The 25996-nt window shown below is 37.1% G+C and overlaps 2 protein-coding genes across 2 annotated transcripts; one reads left to right on the top strand and one right to left on the bottom strand.

Moving 5' to 3' along the window:
• Positions 1–15597: 15597 nt before the first annotated feature.
• Positions 15598–19380, bottom strand: LOC112763705 (uncharacterized). The gene is made up of 3 exons (XM_025809307.1): positions 17782–19380; positions 16483–17403; positions 15598–16182 (listed from the first exon to the last, which is right to left on the bottom strand). Exons 1-3 carry the CDS (start codon positions 19378–19380, stop codon positions 15598–15600), a joined length of 3105 nt encoding a protein of 1034 aa, XP_025665092.1.
• A 4274-nt stretch (positions 19381–23654) lies between these two features.
• LOC112767156 (fatty acid elongase 3-like) lies at positions 23655–25033 on the top strand. The gene has a single exon (XM_025813036.3). The coding sequence runs from the start codon at positions 23833–23835 to the stop codon at positions 24739–24741; it is 909 nt and encodes a 302-aa protein (XP_025668821.1). The 5' UTR covers positions 23655–23832; the 3' UTR covers positions 24742–25033.
• The last annotated feature ends 963 nt before the right edge of the window (positions 25034–25996 follow it).

The following is a 25996-nucleotide window of genomic DNA, read 5'->3' as shown; positions in this document are numbered from 1 at the left end:
AGTCTCCTTTAAATTTTATCTAGCACATCGTTAAACTCTGTTTTTGATGTTCTAGAATTACCCAGCATCACCCCCCAAGTACATACCCAAGGAGTTGGCAAACCTAATAGAAGAGTAGGGATGACAAAAATCTCCGACGGAGTGGGTATTTATCCATTGAGGGGCAGATATGGGGGGATTTTGTACCCGTGAGGATGGGAGACGGGGATCCGTTTATTATACGGGGCGGGGATAGAGGCCTCCGCCCCATGGGGACTCGTATAATCTCCGTATATGTGAAAAGACAATTATACCCCATATTTTATATATATATATATATTACTTCAGAATTTGAGAAACCCCCAGTAGCCCTAGTCGTCACACATTCACGCTCGTTCTCATCTCTCCTGAGACCTCACTTAAAACTCCATTTCCTCTCACCAGTACCAGTCATCGCCATTATCTGCCATCTCCTATCCCCTCGCCACCAATGCCAAGCTCCTACCACTACCAGTCACCACCGCTGTGGAGAATGTCGTCATCGCGCCTGGCCAGCCGAGGAGAACAAAACGGTTGCCGCTTGACCCAGCCGAGACCGCAGCGTTGCGTCAGAGCCTCTTCGCATCAGAGCCACTTCGCTGTCAGAGCCTGTTTGTGTCTCCACCTCTTCGCGACGTCGCCGATCTTCGCCGTTAGCTCCTCTTCCTTTTGGTAAATAAGTCTCTATAAGCTCCCCATTTAAATTCATTCAGTTATAGTTTTACGGTTCATCTATCATATTATCTTTGTAATTTTAATTTACTTTGAAGAATTTGTTAATTACTATAGCATTTTTTATAATCTGTGATTTATATTAATTATAATTTATATTTTTTATTCTGTTCATTATCATTCATATTTTTGTGATTTATGTGATTGTCTGTAGTTGATTTCTGTGATTTGATTTCTGAGATTTGATTTCTGTTATTTCTGTAATTTTTTGTGAATTGTTATGATTTAGATTTATTGTTTTAGAGTTGACAGAATGTCTTCTGCTGATGCATTGAGTAATACTCTTGAGAAAAGTACTCCATTGGAAGAACTTATAGCCACTAATCTTGAAAATACTTGATGCGTGAGCATCTTTCCTATCTTTTCCTAGTGAATTTGCATTTAAATTTGTTAAGTTTAATCAAGATTTAAGTATTTTTGAGCCACTATGAATACTACTTTGATTTGTGTGCAATTTGGTTTATTTCAGGTAGCATTCAGATGGATTTGATGGAATTTCTGTAGAAGAAGAGGAAGAAAGTAGATGATGTTGTCAACCCTGACCTTCTTGAACTCAAACAGAAATAACTTGAGCTACAAAGGTCCAATTGACATGATTTTAGCGGCATTGGAAAGCCAACTTCTAGAACTTTCCAACGATATATAATAGTCTACACCTTTCATATAGAATTACTGTCTTGGTGGCGCCAAACTTGGAAAATCCCAAGTTTGGCGCCATGATCATCACAACGCCTTCCTTGCTTGCTGCCTTGGTGGCGCCAAACTTGAGATTCTCCAAGTTTGGTGCCATGATCACTAAAAAGCTCCCCTTTTGTGTTGCCTTGGTGGCGCCAGGTTGAAGAATTGCATGATGTGAGACACGGGTGGAGTGGTGCCAAACTTGGCCCAGCCCAAGTTTGGCACCAGGTTCAGCAACTTAAAGTGGTCCCCACGCCTCAACGAGCCAGCACGAGATTTCTTAATTAATTTGGATTAAACTTTATTTTAATTATAAATAGGAAAAAAATATTATTTAGTTTTATAAAATATATTTTACATTAATTATGATTAGATATAAAAGGAGAAAGAATCAGCCCTTCGAGCTATTGTAATCTCTTCTCTTCTACCTCATTCCGTACTTTACATAATCCTAGTTTTCTCTATGAACCATGAGCAACTAAACCTCCACTGTTAAGGTTAGGAGCTCTGTCTATTGTATGGATTGATACTATTATTTTTCTATTTTAATTCATGTACTGATTTATATTTCAAGAATTATTTTCGTTCTTTATCTTATGAATTTGAATGGAACGGAAGTATGACCCTTTTTCTAATTGAGTTCTTGTATAACTTGGAAAAGCTTTTTACTTGAACAACAGCTTGAAAATAATTTCTCCTAAATTTCTAATTATCTAGATTTAACAGAATATGTGACATATAATCCTCTTATATTTGGGTAACTAGGGTTTTTGTGGCACATAAACTAGAATTGAACTTCACCCTCTAATTGGAATTAAGTGACCAAGGAATTGGCGGTTGATGAAGGTTAGAGGAGACTAAAAAGGTCTAAGAAATTAGGGTTTAGTCACATATAGTTTGCCATGAATTGAATCTTGCATGATTAAAATAGTTGGTAAGAAAAGTCAATCCGGAAGATAGATATTTCTAAAACCTTAACTATTTTCTCCATATACATTTCACCTCAATTTACTGTTTATTTTTCTGATTCTCTGTATTAATGTTTAATGCAATTGAACTCTGAACACTCTTTTCTATTTATCTAACTAAGTAAATCACTTAACCATTGTTGCTTAATCCATCAATCCTCGTGGGATCGACCCTCATTCACTTGAGGTACTACTTGGTACGACCCGGTGCACTTGCCGATTAGTTTGTGGATTGTAAATTCTGCACCAAGTTTTTGGCGCCGTTGCCGAAGATTGACTGTGATTAACAACTACTGGTTGTTTGATTTCTTAGATTAAGCCTTTTTTGCTTTAATTTCATTTAACTTATTTCTTTAAATTTAAAAAAATTATGATCGATAAAATTATGATCTCAAATACGTTAATAGTTTACTTCGCTATTTTATTTGTTCTTTATTTCTTTGCTGGATGATTTACTTCATGAATTAGTTTGGAATTGGATTGGAAACAACAATAAAATAATCAAATATGAGTTTCTATTAATCCTAATTCATCAATTTTTCACTTACAATTTCAGCCCCTATGTCAAAATAGACAAAAAGAAGTTTACAATTTCCAATTCTTCTTACTTTTAATTATTGTTGCAAATTTACCTCAGATGTTTCTAGATAGTTTTAACTTCAATGTAATTTAGAAACAGTTGGGTTAGAATTGAAATAATTCAGTTTCACTTATCCCTTATTTCTTTTTATAGTGGTTGGCATCCTATGGAACAATTGTTATTTTAGTTGTTTTATGTAAATAACTTTTGAACCCAATTTTTTTCTCTCATATTTGAGTGAGTTTTTACTGTGATGAAAGTGATACAGTTAATCCTCCTGTTTAGCATGTTCTTGACATGAGATGGACCTATCAACAAAATGATTGTATTTGCTAATTTGTGTCTGTAGAAAAGAATTGAGGAGATTGAGCAACATGATGAGTCTTCTAGAGTATTGTCTCAAAATGATTCCATTGCTCAGGTTTTCGGAAAAGAAAAACCGGGTAGAGTATGTGGTGTGCGTTTCGGTCCGACTCCTACTCAACTCTTCGGTTCGAATTCACATGCGCCAGGCAACGGAGTCCAAGTAGAGGAGACCCAGAGGAAGATGCTTGAACTGCAGGCAGAGCTGGAAGGCGAGAAGTTGAAGAGGAAGGTGATGGAGGATAAGGCAGTAGCAGAGAAGAAAAAGAGGCAGGTGATGGAGAGTGCTCTGATTTATCTATTTCAACAGCAGGATGAAGAGCTGCCACCAGAAATTGCTGCAGGAATAAGTTTCGTAGAATGATAGAGTGAAAAATAGTATATTAAGTTTGCATATAACATGGATTGAAGCAAATATTTTTTTTGAATTAGATTATGCAACTCTTTGCAAGAGATTTGTTTTCTTCGTATTTTTATAAATATATTATTTTATTTTGCAGATAATTTTTTTTGTTTTTGTTACAAGTTTAGATTCTAAAGTTGAAAATACTAACTCTTAAAATATTAAAAAATCTAAAAAACAAAAAATAGTTCTATAATATTTTAAAAAAAATTATATGATTTTTTTAAAAAAACCCAATTTCTTTTTTTTTTAATTTTTCTTAATTTAACGGCAGTTTAAAACCGCCGAAAAGTATCTCAAAGCTACTCAAAATTTGTCCAAGATCGCGGCGGTATGCAACCGCCGGTAATTGTGTCCGAAAGCTTAGTTATGTATTGTGTCGGTTTTAAAACCGCCGCAAAACACGCGTCAACTTGAAAACATCTAAGTAAATAGCGGCGGTTTTAGAACCGCTGGTGAACATGCTGGAAATCGTATTACTCATGTTTGGAAGCGGTTTTCTGAACGATTGCCACGAAATATTGATTTAGCGGCAGTTTTACCAGCGGTTGCTGAAAACCGCCGCCAAACCTAATTCCCGCACCCATAACCGTGGCAGTCCAGAGAGCCGCAGCCTTTGATTTTGCGGTGGTTTAATCGCCGCTAATCATAAAAAAAACCGCCAGTATTTTGTGCCTACCTTGTAGTGTTAATAATTGAATTTAACATTGTGTTAAGATAAGCATGTACAAAATAAATATTATTCAGTTATATTTTATTTAATCAGAAAAATATAATACATTTTTCATGTATTGTGTATTTAATATTAGTTAAAATGTGTAATGTGTTTTTTGTGTATTTCTCTTTTAAATATTAAAAATATGTTTCCTGTGTATTGTCTTTTCAAATATTTAACAAATAGAATACCTCCAAGCGTATTGCTACAGATAAATTAAAAAAAATTGCTATTATAATTCACTCTTTGGGAATTGTTCTACCGTTAAAATTTTAAAAAATACTATAAAATTCAATAATTAAGTGTTACACCAAAGTTTGATCAATATAAAAAAAATAATAAATAAGTTTTTAAAAATTAACACTACACATAAATTAGTCCCTTAAAAAAAATACCAATAAAATTCTCTATAATTATTGTTCTGTCCAGAGTATGCTTCCGAGATATGGTCGGCTACACAGCTGAGGGAGGACTCGGAAGCTCGCTCCTGTGAACTGGTGACCTCGGCGTGGACCCTGCAAAAAAGGACTCCGACGCCCAAGTTAGTTATCAGGATAAGAGACTTAAAAGCAAAACGTTAAGAAATAAAACTGAGAAAAAGTAAAGAGTGGGGATGATGATTGGATATTTCTTATGAATTGCCGATTACTCGCTTTTTTCCCTTTTTTCACCTGCCTTGACGAGTTATATTCGTCAGTTTAAATAAGTGGATCTTCGAGTAATGCTCGGGTTTGTTTGTTATTAGGATTGGGATTCTGAATTTCTGTTATGCGAGGATATTGGCATGATTTGAATTGGTGGACTTATTCTCGGTTTTGTAGTTTGTTGGCCGAGGATATTGGAATATTTGGCCGAGGATATCGGGATGGTACACAGCCCCCAAGCTCGGCATGAGGAACATGTTGAGCTTTTCTATATCCTCGGCCTGTTGATGTTGGAGCTTTTAGTTGTCGTGGATTCGTTGCCTTAGGAAGCCCCCAAGTTCAACGTGTTCCTCTTGCCAAGTTTATTTGTTTTTGGGCTTTGTAAATTGGGCTTTATATGGAATGGTTTTTTTTTATGGCGAGAAGTGGGGTGACGCCATGTGTAGTTAATGGAAAGTGGAGTGGGCTTCGTGGGGTTATGTGTCGAAGTAACTCCCTGTCCCCTCATCCGTTAGGCTTCTGCAAGTTTGGATTTTGTTTATGAGTGTCATGATGAGTAAAAAAGGTAACTTTTCAGTTTTCTTTGTCATTTTGCTGCTGTTTCTTCTTGGTTTGCATGGGTAAGAATGGGGTTGTTGTAGATGAAAATGACCCTTATGGTTGGGTTGATAGTGGCGTAAAATCACGGATTTCGGTGTTTAGTAGTTCTGATATGTTGAGGCAGTTGAATAGTGCGAGGTGGGTCAGAGGTACGGACAGTTTGAGGGTTAGGTTCTTACCGTGCGAGAAGAGTGATAGAGTTTGCGAGAAGAGAGACGACTGGGCTTATTTCTATGTGTACACATGTATGTTGACTGAGTTGGGTGTTCGCTTTCCCTTTACCGATTTTCAGTGTGGGGTTTTGTCTTTGTTGAACTGTGCTCCGACGCAACTTCACCCCAATTCGTGGGCTTTTGTTCGTGCTTTTGAGTGTCTTATGGAGCATCTGTGTTGTTATCCTTCCCTTGGAGTTTTCTTTTCGTTATTTCAAGCGAAAGGTGTTTGGAAGGGTGGCTGGGTAAACTTGAGTAGTCATCCGGGGCGAGCTATCTTCAGCCTTTACAAGTCTTCTTTTAAGGATTTTAAGGAGTTTTTTGTGAAGGTTTAGATTTGTGAGGAGTGTTACCCTTTTTTTCTTGACGCCCTGATGGAGGAGAGGTTCCCTGTTTTCTGGTCTGCTGAGCCTCGGCAAGTTTTAGAGTGCGAGGATAGGGTCAAGAGTGAGGATTACATTATTGGTTTTCTGATGTCTGCTATGTCATCTTCTGAGCTTTTATCTATCCCGACATTGCTAAGGCTTGAGGGTGATAGGGAGGCTTTAGAGGAATATCTAGGTATACTTTGTGTGGATTTGTTGTTGTGCTTAATGTTTTCGAAAGTTATTGATTTTGTTGGTTGTTTTTGCTAGGTGAAAAGGCTTCGACTTTAACCACTGCTAATTTGAAGGCTTTCGTTTCTAAGGCTAAGAAGAAAGAAAAGGAGGGATCTTCAACAAATGTGGCAAAGGAGGGTGGGGGTTCTGTTGGTCAAGAGATTCCTCTTAAAAGGAAAAGAGGTGGGGGGACTACGAAGGTGGTGGACCTAATTGGAGTGAAGGAGGATAATGCTGTCTTTACCGCGGAGGAGATTGAGTCTGCCTACCAGAGTCAGCTTGTCCTTCATGGTTATCGTAATGGGCCGAGTAATTCTATATGGTCGGCTTCTTTTCCATTCATGGCAGTGGCTGATGAGTTCGCCCAGGTTGATGCTGATGTGAAGACGATTCATGATGCTGGAAAAATAGGGGTCGCACGTTATCTGCAGGTTTGTTTTATTCATGGTTTAATTTCTTTTGTTTACTTTTTTTTGTGTGCTAATTGACGACCTTTGTTTTGTAGGTCATGGGTGCTCGTTTGCTATCGATTGGTCGCACCTCTGAATTGGATGCTATATTGGATGCAGATAATGTGGCTGCTGTGAAAAAGCTTAAGGAATCGTTGCAGGAGAGGGATTTGAAGATTGATAAGTTAAGGGCTGAGGTAAAGAATGTGAAGAAGGCGTCTGAGACTGAAGTTGGTAAGCTGAAGGGGGATTTGGAGGCAAATGTCACTGAATTGGTGGGATTGAAGGCAAGGGTTGTTGAGCTTGAGGAGGAGGTTTTGACTGCCTTTACGCTTGGCTTTGACCGAGCTGTAGCTCAGATTGGTGTCGTTGCTCCAGATGCTGACGTGAGTTTTCTTGATGTTACGAAGATTGTAAGTGGTGGTCGCCTTATGGATGATGGTACTAACGAATGGATTTTTGATGGTTTAGAATTTCACAAATGAATTCTCGTTGCAAGTATAGTTCCTAAACCAACAATAATCCTTTCATACAAAAATTTGTTTGTCACAAGTAACAAACCCCTAAATTCTATAAACCGAAGTATTTAAACCTCGGGTCGTTCTCCCTAGGAATTACAATGAAGTGTCTTGTTATTGGTTAGGGGTTGTATTTTGGGGTTTTGGGATAAGAGACATGAAATGTAAATGACAATGAAAATAAACTAACAACTAAAAAGCACTTGGCAAGGTTGTGAGAATTAGAAGTCCTATCCTAGTTATCCTCCTCGATTGTGACCACAATTGTCCATTGCTACCACTTAGTTAACCTCTAATAATGGAGGAAAGTCAAGTGGATGAATCAACTTGATTCCACAAGTCCTAGCCAACTCCCAAGGGAAAGACTAGCTTTAGTGGTATCTAAATCAATTAGCAATTTCTAATTATCAATCAACAAAGACATTAGATAACTCAAGCGTCACTAATTACTCTACCATAGCCAAGAGGAACAAAATCTATACTAAAATCCAACCAAGCATTTCATCAAACACTTGGAAGGCATAAAAGAAAAGCAAAGTAAATTGATAACAAAAATAGAATCTAACAACAATTATGGCAATGAATTAACAACAACAATCAAAAGGAACACAATTATTATGAATTACCTCTAATTGAATTGAAAGAAAATAGAAGGAGCAAAAGTAGATCTATAACAAAACATAAGAACAACATAAAGGAAATTACAACAAAAGAATAGAAGAAGAATGAATGTAACAACAAGGGATTGAGAAGATAGAAGTAGAAGAAGATGAATTAAAATCTAGATCTAAGAACTAAACCTAATCCTAATTCTAGAGAGAAGTGAGAGCTTCTCTCTCTAGAAACTAATTACAAAGCTAAAATAAACTAATTGGTAACTAACACATGTTTCCCTCTTCACTCCTTGGGTTAAATAGCATTAGAAATGAGTTGGATTGGGCCCACAAGGCTTTAGAATTCGTTGGCCACATTTTGCTTTAAGTGAACTAGGTGGCAGCAACGGCGCGTGCGCGTACTTTGCGCGTGCGCGCCACCATACGTGTAGCAACTATGGCAAATCTTATATCGTTTCGAAGCCCCGGATGTTAGCTTTCCAACCCAACTGGAACCGCATCAATTGGACCTCTGTAGCTCAAGTTATGATCGTTTAAGTGCAAAGAGGTCGGCTTGACAGCTTTCCGGTTCTTTCATTTCTTCATGAGTTCTCCAACTTTTCATGCTTTCTTTCCTCATTTCCTTGATCCAATCTTTGCCTCCTAAACCTTAAATCACTTAACAAACATATCAAGGCATCTAATAGAATCAAGGTGAATTAAATTTAGCTATTTTGAGTCCTAAAAAGCATGTTTTCACTCTTAAGCACAATTAAGGGAGAAGTTATAAAACCATGCTATTTCATTGAATAAATGTGGGTAAAAGGTGATAAAATCTCCAAAAATCAATACAAAACAAACTGTCAAATTGGGGTTTGTCAACCTCCCCACACTTAAACCAAGCATGTCCTCATGCTTGAACCAAGAATGAAGTAAGGGTATGGCATTTATTCAATGGAAACTAACTAAATGCAATCTACCTATATGCAACTATCTAAATGAATGCAAGTGCTTGGTCAAAATAAATCAATTCCCAAGAAACATATATGCCCAAGGGCTAAGGACTAGCAAGTCTAATCCACAATTGAATTGAGTTATTAAATATTTTTACAAACTTGCATGAAGAATGATGATCATAGGTGAAAACATGTAATTGAGCATCAAACCCTCACCGGTAGTGTTTGCACTCTATTCACTCAAGTGTTTAGGGTTGATTCACTCAATTCTCCTCTATTTCATGCTTTCCAAGATTTATTTTTTTCTTCTAACAATCAACATTTATTTCATGCATGCATACAAGTATCATGAGGTCTTTTCATTGGTTGTAATGGGGCTAGGGTCAAGGTAGGATGCATATTTGGTCAAGTGAGCTTGAAATTTGAATCTTTGATAAGCTTAAACTTCCCACCTAACCTATGACATCCTATACAATTAAGTTCTAACCTAACTACCCATTTTCTCACTTTTTCACATACTCATGCATTTTCTTTTCATTTCACAACACTTATGCATTGATTCTTATTGAGCTTCATTTTGGGGCATTTTGTCCCCTTTATTGCTCTTCTTTTTTTTTTCTTTCTTTTTCTATATACATTTTTTTCTTTTCTTTTCTTTTTTTTTTCTTTTTCACTTTTATTTCTTTTTCTTTTCATTTTTTTTTCTTTTTTCTTTCAAACTATACACAAGAACATCAATGCATAAGGTCTATACATTTAATCAATACATGAGTATGTACCCAATTCCCAATATTTTCAATAACAATACAAAATAACCTTTTATTCACCCAATGTCCCAAGGTTCCCACACTTGAATGATACTCACACACACTAGCCTAAGCTAATCAAAGATCCAAATTAAGGGACAATTATTGTTTTTCGCTTTAAGGCTTGTAATGTGCTAAAATAAGAATAAGTGGGTTAAGCGTAGGCTCAAATTTGGCTAACAAAGGAAGATAAAAGGTAAGGCTATTTGGGTAAGTGAGCTAGATGAAATGATGGCCTCAATCATATAAATGCATGAATACACAAAATAATGGACATAAAGAATCAAACAAATAAAAAATCACAATCATAGGAAGAGAATAATGCACACAAGAAGGAAAAATAAGTGGTTATAAGATGTAACCACATCATTAGGCTCAAATCTCACAAGCTTGTGTTCTTAGCTCAAAACCATGTTCCAAAATAAATTCTTTCAAGCAAGTTCAACAAAAAGTTTTCAAATTGGTAGGTTGCCCTAAAACGGTTTCTTGGAAAGAAAATCATCACCCTAACCAAGTAGTCCTAATAACAAAGGAGTGGTAAAAATATGTACAAATTCTAACTAACATGCAACCTATCATGCAATGCAATAGCTAATCTAATCAAAGAAGATAAAAAAAAATTTGGTGTTGAAAAGGAAATTTTTACCCATGGAGATCGGTCAGACGACCTCCCCACACTTGAAGATTGCACCGTCCTCGGTGCATGTAAAGAAGAGCAAGGTGGACGGGTTGCTAAATTGATGAGCTTCTTCACAAGGTTGCGCGGAGGACTTGTTTGTTGCCCCATTTAAAAGCTTTTCCTTTCTCCTTTCTTGGTGGCCAACCTAAAAGGAAAGAAAAGTAAAGAAAATTAAGCCTATAACAAAGATATCAAGGCAATTAGAACATAGGCGGGGCTAATGCCGAATAAGAGTATGATTTCCTACTACATGTTAGCTAAGCATGTGAGTGAGAAAACAATGTAAGCTAAGGCATATCATTAAGCTCGATGCAAGAGTAAAGTTAAAGTATGAAGAGTGTGTTGAGCATCAAGTTCAACTGAGAAGAAGTGGGTCATGAAAGACAATATGAGGTCATATCAATGCACAAAGACACAAAAGTCATACAAGATGAAGCATTGATTTAAAAGTTTCATCACCCAACAATATCAAACAAGTTAAGAAGCACCAAAATAATGTAAGAAAGTCTCAACAATTGAGTAGGAAAGTTCAATCACTATTATTAAAATGGAAAACTTAGAAAATAAAATGAGAACAAGGTAAAAAAAACAAAATGAAAATGCAATGAATGAAAACAAGCAAATGCAATAAAAGAAAATGGAGAAAAAGAGAGAATTTTTTTTTTAGTATTTTATTTATTTATTTATTTATTTATTATTATTATTATTTATTATTATTATTATTTTTTTTTTTTTTTAAAAAAATTTCATTTATATGAAAAGAAAAAAAAAATTTCTAAGAGAGGAAGAAGAAAAAAAAATTAGAAAGAAAGAAGAAGAGAAGAGGAAAGAAGGAGAAAGGAGGGAGGAGAAAAGCAGGGTGCAAATCCACGCGCGCGCGCACAGCGCGCTTATGCGTGGATGCAGCAGGGACAATCCGCGCGCGCGCGCACAGCGCGCTTACGCGTGGATGAGGTTGTGCTCCCAGCACAATGCTGGCACAACGCGCGCACAACTCTCTGGTTTTTGTACCAGAAGTTGCGGAAGTGCAATGTGCGCGCGCGCGCACAGCGTGCTAACGCGCCGATGGCCGTTTTTTTTTTTTTTTTTTGCACCAATCTCAGCATTCTAAACCTCCAAGCATCTACCGAAACACCCTAAAACCTTATTTAACATACTAAACTACCAATTAAACTCAACTATCTAAACAAAACATGAAATTAAACTAATTCTATCAATATGTACAAAAGAGAAAATGAAAGGATTTTACCATGGTGGGTTGTCTCCCACCTAGCACTTTTGTTTATTGTCCTTAAGTTGGACTTATGGGGAGCTCCTCATCAAGGTGGCTTGTGCTTGTACTCATCTTGGAACTTCCACCAATGCTTGGACTTCCAATAAGCTCCATCATTCAAGATTAATATCTTCAAGCTTTGATGGAGTTCTTCACAAACCATGGGCTCCCAATGTTGATCCTCATGTGTTCCCGGATCCCATATTTTGTCTTCACACCCATCTCCAAGTTGATTATCATTAATCCATGTGGGTGGTGAGAAAAGTGAATTCTCAAGGAAATGACCAAACATCCTTCTAGACCCAAGCGATCTAGTTCTACACCAACTCTTACAATTAAGCTTTGAGCATGCAACCATAATGAACCTAGAATGATATTTCAAACCACTAACCATCTCCTTTTTACTCTTAAAGCCACAAATATGTCTTAGTTGACCATCCGTCTTAAGCAAACCATATTCAAGGGGAATAATAAAGCTTGAGCATAAGGAATTTACCCACTTGAATGAGAGAATGGATGGTGGTGACTTGGGAAGAGGTATCTCCAATGTGCTAGCGAGCTTCACTCCCTTGTGTTCTTCCTTGTCAATCTCCACCTCTTCATAAACTTCTTCATTCTCAATCCTTTGTTCATCAACTTCATCTAGCTCGTCTCCATCACTCAAGTCATAAATGGGAGGTTGAGAGAAATCTACCTCCACATCACTTTTAAATTCATTGGGAGAGGATTCTTCAAATTCAAAGGATTCTTCACCAAGAAGATTGGATGCATGATCTTCATCACCAAGGGAACTCAATTCTTGCTTCATTCTCTCCAAGTCTTCATATAGAATATGCCTTGGAGGTTGTGCACATTCCTCCTCAACATCAAATTTACTCTTCTTGGAGGGATTTTCTTTGATTTTAGCTTCCCATGGAAGTTCCGCATCTCCTAAGTCTTCAACCACTTCTTCCTTTTCTTTAATGATTATAGGCTCCTCCAATTGTTCTAATACAAAGTGGCATTCCTCCTTTTCCACCGGAGTTTTCAATCTCTCCTTCATGCTATGCTCTTCTTGAGCCGTGGGAGTTCCTTGAGTGTCCAAAAGTTGGGATGCTAACCGGTTTACCACCGCATCCAAGGCGGTCATGAATTGTTGCACATCCCTTGTCATCTCCTCATGTCCTTGAAGAAGAACACCAAGGGTTCCATCCATTAGAGGTTGGAGTGGATAAGAAGGTTCATTGTCTTGGAGAAAGGGTTCATTATAGGAAGGTGGTTCTTCTTGGTGAGGTGGTGGTGTGTATTGAAGTGGTTCTTGGGAGTAGTAATCTTGGAATTGTGGTTCCATGTATGGCTCATATGGTTCAAAAGGAGGTTGGTATGGTAGGTAATGATCATGGTCATATGGAGGTGTTTGTTGAAAATAGGCTTGTGAGTGTGGTTGAGGGTCATGTTGAGGATATGACTCATAGGCACATAGTGGTGGTTCTTGGAAATCACAAGGAGATCCACCATAGCCATTTGATTGATATGCATCAAAGAATGGCTCTTCCTCATAGTGCATTGGTGGGGGTTGTTGCCATGATGATTGATCATAAGCATATGGCTCTTCCCACCTTTGATTGTCCCATTCTTGATACACATCTTCATTGTAGCTCCCATCACCTACAACATAGTTGTAATCACACTCATAGCCAAAATGAGAATTCATGATAGCAAGAAGAAAATGAAAACAAAATCAAATAAGAAGCAAGAAAATTAAATCCTAAAACTAGCAAGAGCTAACAAAAGCAAACATATTCACACTATTCACATATATACAATAACCAATAACATAACACCATTGCAATTCCCCGGCAACGGCGCCATTTTGACGAATGGATTTTTGATGGTTTAGAATTTCACAAATGAATTCTCGTTGCAAGTATAGTTCCTAAACCAACAATAATCCTTTCATACAAAAATTTGTTTGTCACAAGTAACAAACCCCTAAATTCTATAAACCGAAGTATTTAAACCTCGGGTCGTTCTCCCTAGGAATTACAATGAAGTGTCTTGTTATTGGTTAGGGGTTGTATTTTGGGGTTTTGGGATAAGAGACATGAAATGTAAATGACAATGAAAATAAACTAACAACTAAAAAGCACTTGGCAAGGTTGTGAGAATTAGAAGTCCTATCCTAGTTATCCTCCTCGATTGTGACCACAATTGTCCATTGCTACCACTTAGTTAACCTCTAATAATGGAGGAAAGTCAAGTGGATGAATCAACTTGATTCCACAAGTCCTAGCCAACTCCCAAGGGAAAGACTAGCTTTAGTGGTATCTAAATCAATTAGCAATTTCTAATTATCAATCAACAAAGACATTAGATAACTCAAGCGTCACTAATTACTCTACCATAGCCAAGAGGAACAAAATCTATACTAAAATCCAACCAAGCATTTCATCAAACACTTGGAAGGCATAAAAGAAAAGCAAAGTAAATTGATAACAAAAATAGAATCTAACAACAATTATGGCAATGAATTAACAACAACAATCAAAAGGAACACAATTATTATGAATTACCTCTAATTGAATTGAAAGAAAATAGAAGGAGCAAAAGTAGATCTATAACAAAACATAAGAACAACATAAAGGAAATTACAACAAAAGAATAGAAGAAGAATGAATGTAACAACAAGGGATTGAGAAGATAGAAGTAGAAGAAGATGAATTAAAATCTAGATCTAAGAACTAAACCTAATCCTAATTCTAGAGAGAAGTGAGAGCTTCTCTCTCTAGAAACTAATTACAAAGCTAAACTAAACTAATTGGTAACTAACACATGTTTCCCTCTTCACTCCTTGGGTTAAATAGCATCAGAAATGAGTTGGATTGGGCCCACAAGGCTTTAGAATTCGTTGGCCACGTTTTGCTTTAAGTGAACTAGGTGGCAGCAACGGCGCGTGCGCGTACTTTGCGCGTGCGCGCCACCATACGTGTAGCAACTATGGCAAATCTTATATCGTTTCGAAGCCCCGGATGTTAGTTTTCCAACCCAACTGGAACCGCATCAATTGGACCTCTGTAGCTCAAGTTATGGTCGTTTAAGTGCAAAGAGGTCAGCTTGACAGCTTTCCGGTTCTTTCATTTCTTCATGAGTTCTCCAACTTTTCATGCTTTCTTTCCTCATTCCCTTGATCCAATCTTTGCCTCCTAAACCTTAAATCACTTAACAAACATATCAAGGCATCTAATAGAATCAAGGTGAATTAAATTTAGCTATTTTGAGTCCTAAAAAGCATGTTTTCACTCTTAAGCACAATTAAGGGAGAAGTTATAAAACCATGCTATTTCATTGAATAAATGTGGATAAAAGGTGATAAAATCCCCAAAAATCAATACAAAACAAACCGTCAAATTGGGGTTTGTCAGGTACCCTGCCTGAAAATCAGGGTGAAAGTGAATCAGTAGAGAAAGGAGCAGATTAGAGGACTGCTTTTGTAATTTATGTTTGTTTAATTTGGACCTAGGTGTTTTGTACCCGTATGGGGTGTTTGATACTTTGATTTTGAATGTGTGCACATTAACTGAATATTTGACATATTGGGATAGTTGGTATTATAAATAGATGTTCTGATTAGAAATGTGTATAGTTGATTGTTTTTGTTGAGTACATGACTAATATGGGGTGGGGGACCTCATTAAAACCTCTCCAAGAAAAATCCTGTTTTTGGGAAAAAACCTTGTGAGTAGGAAAAAGAGTGTCTCCCCGTGGCCATATCTTCTTATGATAAGTAAGATCTAAGAGATGATACATTCCATATTCCAGGGATGTCATTTCCTTATATTGTTTGAAGTTTATATGCTCCCTTGCCGAGTATTTGTATTACTCGGTAAGGGCCTTCCCATGTTGCTGCGAGTTTTCCATGTGTTTGTGGTTTCCGTGCTTCTTCCGTTCGTCTTAAGACGAGGTCTTCTTCGGCGAAGGACCTGGGTTTGACCATCTTGTTGTATTTTCTTTTTATTATGCTTTGCATTGCTTTGTGCCTCATCTCAGCTTTGTATCTGTCTTCCTCTATTATATCCAATTCCGCTTGTCTGATGTTGTCATTGTTTGGTGCTGATGTTTGTGTTGTTCTTCCTGATGTTAGGGCAATCTCGACTGGGATCATTGCATCGGCGCCATAGACAAGTCGGTAAGGGGTCTCCTTGGTGGTTGTTTGTTTTGTTGTATTGTAACTCCACAGTATTTTTGGGATTAACTCCACCCATTCTCCTTTGGCTTCGCCGAGCTTTTTCTTAAGTGCGATGAGAATTACTTTGTTAGCTGCCTCGGCGAGTCCGTTTGTTTGCGGGTGTTCTACTGATGAAAAGTGATGCTTAATTTTGAAACCCTGCAAAAATTCTGCCAGGTTTTGATCGGTAAACTGCCAACCATTGTCAGTTATAATAGCATGTGGTATACCAAAACGACAAATAATGTTTTTCCAGAGAAAAGCTCGGACCTTTTCAGCCCCTATTATTGCTAAAGGCATTGTTTCTATCCATTTCGAAAAATAATCAATTGCTACAAGTAAATACTTTACCTGCCCGGGAGCTTTGGGGAAGGGGCCGAGAATATCAAGCCCCCATTTATAAAATGGCCAGCTTACCTCCGAGGTATGTAGATTCTCGGCCGGGTTATGTATTAGTGGTGCGTGTTTTTGGCAGCTGTCGCATCTCCTTACCTTTTCGATACAATCGCTCTTCATTGTTGGCCAATAATAACCTGCTCTGGCAACCTTAGATGCCAGGCTTATTCCTCCAATGTGGTTACCACATACTCCTTCATGGGCCTCGTCTATGGCGATCTTAGCTTCATCCGTGTTTAGACATCTTAGTAGTGGTTGGGAGAAACCTCGTTTGTATAGTTCTGTTCCTATCAGTGTGAAGGATGCTGCTCGCCTTTTGAATGCTCTTTGGTCTGTGATAGTTGTTGGTATGGTTCCAGTTTGTAGGTATTGTTTGTATGTTGCCCTCCAGTCTTGTTCCTGTGATATAGAGAATATTCTTTTGCTAAAGCTCGGTTCAGCGAGGGTTAGCTGAGATATAACAGAATCATGCATACATTTCCTAGTTGTTGCTAGTTTTGATAAAGCATCTGCTCGGGTGTTTTGTTTCCGAGCTATATGTGTGATTTGTATTGAAGTAAACTGAGGTATGAGTTCTCTTACCAGTGCATGATATTTTTCTAACAATTGGTCCTTTACCTGAAAATTCCCGGTTACCTGTTGTACCACCAGTTGCGAGTCACAGTATACCTGTAGTTGTGTTATGTTTAAAGACTGTGCAAGTCGAAGTCCGGCGAGTAGAGCTTCATACTTGGCTTGATTGTTGCTTGTTTGGAATGAGAACCTGATTGACTGTTCCACTTGGAGGTCGGATTTGTCTGTTAGATATACACCTGCTCCCGATCCTTCTGAGTTTGAAGCTCCATCTACATAGAGCTCCCAAGTGTGTTCATCATCTACTTGGTCTGTTAATTCGGCTAGAAAATCTGCTAAGAATTGCGCCCTTATTGTCGTCCTCGGCTCGTATGTTATGTCAAATTCAGATAATTCTATTGACCATTTGGTGAGTCTTCCTGAGACCTCGGGTCGAGTGAGGATCTATCGCAGAGGCTGATTTGTTTTAACGATGACCTTACTGCTTTGGAAGTAGTGCCTTAATCTTCTTGCCGTAAGTATTAGTGCATATGCTAGCTTCTCCATTGGTGGATATATGAGTTTGGCATTTTGTAATGTTTTACTGACGAAGTAGACTGGCTCCTGTTTATCTTGCATCTCCGTGACGAGTACTGAACTGATAGCCTTTGAGGATACCGATAAGTATAGTAATAGTGGTTTTTCTAAGTTCGGCTTCTGTAAGATCGGCGGTGATGAGATTATGGATTTCAACCTCTGGAAAGCTACTCCACACTTCGTGTTCTAGTTGAACTTTGTTTGCCTTTTTAGTATGTTGAAAAAATGCTGAGAGTGTGTTGATACACTTGGTATAAATCGAGAGAGTGCGGCTAGCCTTCCATTTAGTCTTTGGACTTCCTTTATTGTCCGGGGACTTCTCATGTTAATGATTGCTTCACATTTTTTGGGATTGGCCTCGATGCCTCTTGATGTCAACATGAAGCCCAGGAACTTTCCTCCTTTAACCCCGAAGGCACACTTCTCCGGGTTAAGTCGCATGTTATGTTTCCTTAACTGACCGAACACTTCTTGTAGGTCGACATCATGGGTGTGTTCTTGTTGAGTCTTGACGACCATGTCGTCGACGTATACTTCCAAATTTCTCCCTATTTGTTTATTGAAGACCTTGTCCATGAGGCGTTGGTAGGTAGCCCCTGCATTCTTAAGTCCAAAAGGCATAACAGTATAACAGTAATTTCCCAATTCAGTTATGAAAGCTGTCTTATCTTTATCTTTTGGATGCATTAGTATCTGATTGTAACCAGAATATGCGTCTAAAAAGCTTAAAACATTATATCCTGATGCATTATCTACCAGTTTGTCTATGCATGAGAGTGGATAGGCATCTTTGGGGCATGATTTATTCAAGTTAGTGAAATCAACACACATTCGCCACTTACCTGAGGCTTTTCTTACCATAACCATGTTTGATAGCCAAGTTGTGAATCGGAGTTCCTCTATAAATCCTGCTCGGAGGAGTTTTTGTGTTTCCTCGAGACATGCTGTGCGCTTCTCGTCTCCCATGTTGCGCTTCTTTTGGGAAACAGGCCGTGCTCTTGGGTCGATTTGTAATTTGTGGCATATGAGGCCTGGGTCTATGCCGGGCATGTCTGCCGGTGTCCAGGCAAAAAGGTTGGCATTCTGCCGTAGTAAGGTTGTTATCTTCTGTTTTGTTCCTGAAAGGAGAGAAGAGCTGATATAAGTATAGTGGTTAACATTGTCATCTAATTGTACCTTTTCAAGGTCGTCGATTGGTGCTGGTTTGTCCTGGAGATCTCCTCTTGGATCGAGTTCGGCAGTACCCGAGATGTTGGCAACATTGTATGTCCCTTGGGCCAGCCGTGTTCCTTGTCGGATGTCTGCTTTGATTTTCAAGCTCTCATTATAACATTTCCAAGCTTCAATGTGGTCGGAATGTATTGTGGCTATCTGGTCCTCTTGTACCTGAAATTTGACACACAAATGGATCGTGGAGACAATGGCACCAAAGGAATTTAGAAAAGGTCTGCCCAGAATGATGTTGTATGGGCTAATGCAATCGACGACGAGGAACTGTACGTCCTTCGTTCTACTCATGGGATGCTCTCCTAAGGTCGTTTTAAGCCAGATGCTGCCGAGGATTGACACTCGCTCCCCTGAAAACCCGATTAGTTCTCTCGAGGATGGTAACAGGGTTCGTTCGCTGAGTTTCATCTTTTTGAAGGTTGAATAGAAAAGGACGTCCGCGCTTCTTCCAGGGTCGAGAAGGGCTTTCTTTACCAGGAGGTCCCCTGCTTGGATAGAAATTACCACTGGGTCATCCAGATTATCCGAGTTTGTTTGGCAATCTGATGGGTTGAAAGATATGTTAGGTGTTCTTGGTTTGACAGTCAATACATCGGCTGTCTGTTGGAGTGTTAACATGTCCCTGTATCGGCACTTTCGTGCCGAGCTTGTTTGTCCACCACTGGCGAACCCTCCAGAGATGCAATTGATGATCCCCCTGGTTGGTGGAGGTTGGGTTCTGGCTTTGTCCGAGGTGTGAGGCGGTCGCTCTTGTCGTCGGTCGTTAGAGTCGTCTGAAATCGTCCTTGTTTTGCTACTGATGTATTTGTCCAGGTGCCCCTATCTTGCCAATCTTTCCAAGAGGTCTTTTGCGACCACACATTCATCAGTTGTGTGGCCAAACTTCTGATGAAAGGCGCAGCGCTTGGACTTGTCCACATAGCATTGATCTTGATATGAGCCGGCCCTATTCGGTGGCTTTATTAGTTTGTTATGTAGTATCTTCTTGATAATGTCTTCTCTTCTAGCGTTGAACCTCGTGTACGAATCGTACTTTGGCGTCAGCCTGAAAGGCTTCTTGGTGTCCTTGGCGACCGGTTTGTCCTCATCCCTTCTGTTTGGCTGCCTTTCACTCCGCCGAGTTTCACGTAACTCTTCTATTTCAATCTGTCCGGTTGCCTTTTCTCGAAATTCCTCCAGCGTCTTTGGCTTCGCCACTGCTATGGCTTCTTGAAATTTTCTTGGTCGTAAACCGCTTTTGATGGCGTGCAGTTAGACTTCGGGGTTGAGGTTGGGAATTTCCATGGCTGCTGTTATGAAGCGGGTCATATAGTCTTTTAGGCTCTCGTGCGGTCCTTGTTTAATAGTGCTGAGGTAGTCCGAGTCCCGTACGTAAATCTTGGAGGCCGCGAACTGATTGATAAATAGTTTGGAAAAATCATCGAAGCTTGTTATCGAACCTGCAGGTAAATTGGAAAACCACAAAAGCGCAGCACCATCTAGAAAAGTAGGAAATGAACGACATAATATGGGATCGGAGTCACTATTGAAAAACATCATGGACTCGAATTTAGTAACATGAATCTTAGGGTCTCCGATCCCTTTATAGGGTACCAGCGTCATAGGAAGCGTGAAATTTTAAGGCATCTTAAAGCTCATGATTTCTTCCGAGAAAGGATTAGCTTGACGTCTCCCTGTCTTCGAGGTTTTCTCCTCAGTCTTGGCATTAGACTCCGACTGGTGCTCATCTTGTTGGTCGGTGTTCACTTCCATGTTGACGTTTTTCCTTTCACCTTTGTTCTGCAAGGTGGCTAGTAACTCAGCCAGTCGCTGATTTTCTGCGAGCAGCGCTGCGTTTGCTGCTACGAGATCGGGACCAGCGTGTTGGTGGGTACCCGACTGATCTGTCATGCTTCAGTTCCTGAAAAAGCAGAAGAGAGCACAGGGTGTATGGGGTTAAACTTGAAAGTGAGAAAATTCGGGCCCCACAGTGGGCGCCAATTGTTCTGTCCAGAGTATGCTTCCGAGATATGGTCGGCTACACAGCTGAGGGAGGACTCGGAAGCTCGCTCTTGTGAACTGGTGACCTCGGCGTGGACCCTACAAAAAAGGACTCCGACGCCCAAGTTAGTTATCGGGATAAGAGACTTAAAAGCAAAACGTTAAGAAATAAAACTGAGAAAAAGTAAAGAGTGGGGATGATGATTGGATATTTCTTATGAATTGCCGATTACTCGCTTTTTTCCCTTTTTTCACCTGCCTTGACGAGTTATATTCGTCAGTTTAAATAAGTGGATCTTCAAGTAATGCTCGGATTTGTTTGTTATTAGGATTGGGATTCTGAATTTCTGTTATGCGAGGATATCGGCATGATTTGAATTGGTAGACTTATTCTCGATTTTGTAGTTTGTTGACGGAGGATATTAGAATATTTGGCCAAGAATATCGGGACGGTACAATTATAATTGTGGGTGCATTACTTCTAAATTAATCTTTATGATTAAGATCTTAATCTAAACTAATTTATCCATATTTATCATCATAAAAAATTTTATTAGTATTTTTTCTTCAACGATTAATCCGTTCAAAATTTAAATTTTTAAAAATTTATTTGTCATCTTATTAAAAAAAAAAAAAATTTGCCGGTTTTGGTCTATGAGGATGTATCTGTCAAATGTCAATTACGCGATATAAACCAGGGGATAAATCACACATGATGTCATTGCTCATAAGTCATAACTCAATACCGGGCACTCCTACGTAACTAACACAATTCCATACAAGATTACAAGTAGCATTATTATTGTAATAGATGAGTTAACAAGTATTAATGTGTTTATTGATTTATTTTTATTTATTAAATGTGTAAAATAATAATAATAATAATTGTGAGCTTAATCAAAATATTAAATTATAGTATTTTTAAAATTAATAATTTTATGCTCAAGACTTAAAAATAGTAAAGAACTATATATATGAACAAAGTTATTTTAATAAAAAAAGAGAAACTACAAATTCCGTTGAATAATTTAAGCTTGCAGAAATTGACGGCAACAGGAGGACTTAGGTCTTGATTCTTGAAATTTATATGTACAACAAATTACACGCCACGTTGAGCGAGTTAGAATTTATAATAATAAGTAGATATTTTTTTTTGGTTATGCTACGTGTACATCAAAATCAGTCATCAAAGTTAGCTATTAGAATATAAATACACATCGAAAATAAATTAAACCACACATGTATTTATATATAAATACATTGGTGGCTGATTTTGGTGTACAAATAGTATTTTCCTTTTTTTTTTAAGTTAAGAGTGAGATTTAAACTCGCGATCTCTAGATGAGTATGAAAAAATTATGCCATTTGAGTTATAATTCATTAGCTTTTTTTTTATCATATAATTACATGAATTTAATTTTGATAAATTATTATCATAAAATATTTTTATACACACATCTAATTATATATGATTACGTTAAAAAAATTACTTTTTATATTAACTGTGTGAATAATTATATCTGAAGGAGTCACTCAAATAAAGACGTATAAAACGTCTTTTTTTAAAGATTTTTTTTAGTAATTAAAATTTAACTTGATTAAACCGTGTTATTTTTGTCAAAATTAGGCTAGACAAATTAATTTGATAAAAAAATAGTGAATCAAATCATGAACTGGTCTAAATTAATATTTTTTATAAAAAATGACTACAACAGTTTTATTATAGAAAATAATTAAAATATTCCTATTATATATATTAATTTTGAAAACTTTAAATTCTAACCTTATGACGGGAGAGAAGTAAAGAACTAGAATTTAGGATTTTTAAAATTAATATATATAATAGGAGTATTTTAATCATTTTTTATAATAAGAATATTATAGTCATTTTGTATAAAAAATAATATTAATTTAGACCAGTTCAAGATTTGATTCACTATTTTTCGGTTAAATTAATTTATTTAGCCTAATTTTGACAAAAATAATACAGTTTAATTAAGTTAAATTTTAATTACTAAAAAATATTTTTAAAAAAAGACATTTTATACTGACTCTTTTTATTTATCAAATTTAATCAAATTGGTCTAATATAACAAAAATTAGTTATGCATAGTATTATTTCAAATTTTATTATTTAACTTGGTTGAACTTAGTTTAATTTATAAAAAAGCTTGAATATATAACACTATTCTTTATCAATCGATCGAAATTAAACTTTATATATACTCAAGCAGATTTGTCTAAATTGCTTATAAGAAAAATAAAAGACTTTCATAAATCAACTCTTCTTCTTGAAAATAAAAATAAAAATCAACAAAACAGAAAAAGAATAAGATTTACATAAACCTAATCCCCCAACAAAGCGTACGTAACCATCACGTTAATTGGTTATTTACTTATTTTATTGTTAGTCCTCCTCGTGTTGGTTCCTAATTATCCTTCCATGGTACTTTGTTTCCTCTTTTATTTTTTGTTTTTAATTCATTTACACATGCCGTGCCAGAATGAAAACAGAGATCATTTATTATGCATTTGCAAAATTGCCCACCAAATTATTAGAGAGAGAGATTAATTGAGGGCAAAGGCCAAAGTGAGAAACTTCTCAGCAATGTTTCTAGGTAAAACGTAGGTCAACGTTGGACTTGGGGTTGAATTTTAAAGTTCAAGTCTTCAAGAATGGCCTTAAATTTCATCTCATTCTCCTCATCAATTGGACGATGAAAACAAATATCCCCATAACGCAAACGGCTTGAATTTTGAACGGGATTTGTGGTTTCTGATAGGCTTATTCATCTTGATCATCATAACATCCTAAGCTTCTAGACGATGATGAGAAATTAAAGGCCATCTAGTCAGTAGTCAAGGCTACCGTATATTAATTAATAAGAGCATAATCTCAAGTCATGGCACACAAACAGAACTTGATTTGTATATTCAAATTCAAAACCCTTCAGTTTCTTAATATATATATTAATTAGCACCTCAAAGTTTTCCCATTCCAAGTTGCCAAACTAGAAAACAAGGACCACGAAAGTTTCAAGAAACTGACATAAAACTAATTAAGTTTCTTAAACTATATCAACTTATGTGATGGGATTTCCCATTATGGAGACCCTCAAATTCTGGTTACAAGACCATCCCTCCATTGTATCCTTCAGGTGGAGCCCGGCACTCTCGTGGGGCTCCACCTGGTTCTTTCTTATCTCCGCCATCTCTTTCTATGTCACCGCCGCTGTCACTCTCCACCTTATTCTCAGATTCTTGGGCCGGCGACGTCCGGTCCCACTAGGCCCCATCCCGGCCATACACAACCTTGCCATGTCCCTCACTTCCCTTACCATATTCACCGGCATGCTCCTCTCCGCGAAAGCGGAACTGAGGGACACGCGGTGGTTGTGGAGACGCACAAGAACCACTCCGTTCGAGTGGTTCTTGTGCTTCCCCCTTGGGATCCGCCCCTCCGGCCGCGTCTTCTTCTGGTCCTATGCCTTCTACCTCTCTCGGTTCCTCCACATGCTGCGAACATTCTTCATCGTTCTCCGGCACCGGAAGCTCTCGTTCTTCAGGCTGTTCAATCACTCGATTCTTCTGGTGATGTCATTCCTGTGGCTAGAATTCACACAGTCCTTTCAGGTTCTGGCGATCCTGTTTTCCACGGCGGTTAACACAGCGGTGTACGGGTACCGGTTGTGGGTTGAAATAGGGTTGCCGGTGAGGAACTTCTGGTTCACGGTGGATTGCCAGATGGTGCTTCTATGCTGCAATTTGGTGTGCCATTTTGGAGTGCTTCTGTTGCATTATCTGAGAGGAGGGTGCAATGGGATTGGAGCTTGGCTTTTCAATTCTCTTTTGAATGTTGCAATTCTTATGCTGTTCTTGAGATCTTATGTCAATGAGTTTTGGCGGAGGAACCTTAATAATCCAACTTCTTATTCTTCTTCCAAGGACTACTCGCCTAAGCATGCAAAACTTAATGGTAGTTATGCAAAGTTAAATTAACTTGTATTAATTAAGTGATTATTGCAGAGGCTATGGACTATGGTAGATAGATGTTTGATTCAAAGTTTTTGAATTTTATTTTTATTTTTTTATTATTCTACCATTTCTTCATTGGACTTTGTATATATATGTTATGTATAGAGCAATTGTGAAGCTTCATTGATGATAAAGTAAATTCCGAAATGAGTGACTCATCTTTTTGTATTATCAAAAAAATCATGACGGTGCTGCAACTTGGAAATGATTCAAGATATGTATAGATCATAGAATATATACAGATTCTATTTTTTAAGAACCGTCCTTAATTGTTAATCGTTTATAATGTTATATTCAAATGACACTAAACTTAAAACAAACACTAAACTTAAGACGAACACTATTGAACTATATATTGAAAAGAGGCAGGGGACACGTGATGACAATTTTATTGAAAAGTGATAGACATTCTTTTTTGGGCGAATACTATCATAAAAATTTTACAATTGTCTTCGTGTAAAGATGCATTTTTTTTTATCATTAAATGATGAATTGTAGAGTTTAATTTGATATACTATAAAAGTGTTATCTTTTTTTAAAATGTGGCCTAACAAATAAAATACACTTTTAACATAAGATTCTTCATAAAAAAAATATTTTTAATATCTTCATTAAATAGATGCCTTCTTTTTTTATTATTTGGGTTTTTGTCAGGTTTCGATCAAGCTTTTTAATATTAGATAATAATGGATTTTTCAAAAGATTGTTCATATGTTAAAAACTTGTAATTTTATTTTCTCTTTTTATTTTTCCCATGTGCATTACTTTCACTTTCCATACTATTGATAATGTAACAGGAGTTACTGAATTTTCTTTTCTTATATTCATAATAGGTATTCACGTGAAATATTTAAATAAAAATATTATTTGTATACTAAAATTAGCTACTAAAATTAGTCACTAATATATTTATGTATAAATATATGTGTAGTTTAATTTATTTTTTATATGTATTTATATTTTAACATAAATTTTATACTAATGACTGATTTTAGCGACTGATTTTAGTGTACATAACATAGTCGATAGTTAAAATAGTATTTATATACATAAAGATAATAATTGATATATAATTATATCAGATAGTTTAGTTAAACATATTAAATTAAATAAAAATTAAATATAATAAATTTTTTTAAAAGAATACCACTTTAACACATGTTAAGACTCATAAGACATATCTCATTAATAAACATTTATACTTTTATTTAAAAAAAAA

The sequence above is a fragment of the Arachis hypogaea genome, chromosome 17 (genome assembly GCF_003086295.3).
Source record: "Arachis hypogaea cultivar Tifrunner chromosome 17, arahy.Tifrunner.gnm2.J5K5, whole genome shotgun sequence".
In the NCBI taxonomy this organism is placed as follows: Eukaryota; Viridiplantae; Streptophyta; class Magnoliopsida; order Fabales; family Fabaceae; genus Arachis; species Arachis hypogaea.
Note: the sequence above shows the minus strand (reverse complement) of the source record. Positions and strands in the feature narration are given on the sequence as shown.

What these genes read in the sequence shown, in the direction of transcription:
- LOC112767156 (XM_025813036.3), top strand. Translation starts at nt 23,833, where the DNA reads ATGGGATTTCCCATTATGGAGACCCTCAAATTCTGGTTACAAGACCAT.
- LOC112763705 (XM_025809307.1), bottom strand. Translation starts at nt 19,380, where the DNA reads ATGTTAACACTCCAACAGACAGCCGATGTATTGACTGTCAAACCAAGA. An exon ending in TCTCTCGATTTATACCAAGT is followed by an intron (nt 17,404 to 17,781) that starts GTATCAACACAC and finishes CCTCTGCGATAG; the next exon opens with ATCCTCACTCGACCCGAGGT. An exon ending in AGAGCGATTGTATCGAAAAG is followed by an intron (nt 16,183 to 16,482) that starts GTAAGGAGATGC and finishes AATGGTTGGCAG; the next exon opens with TTTACCGATCAAAACCTGGC.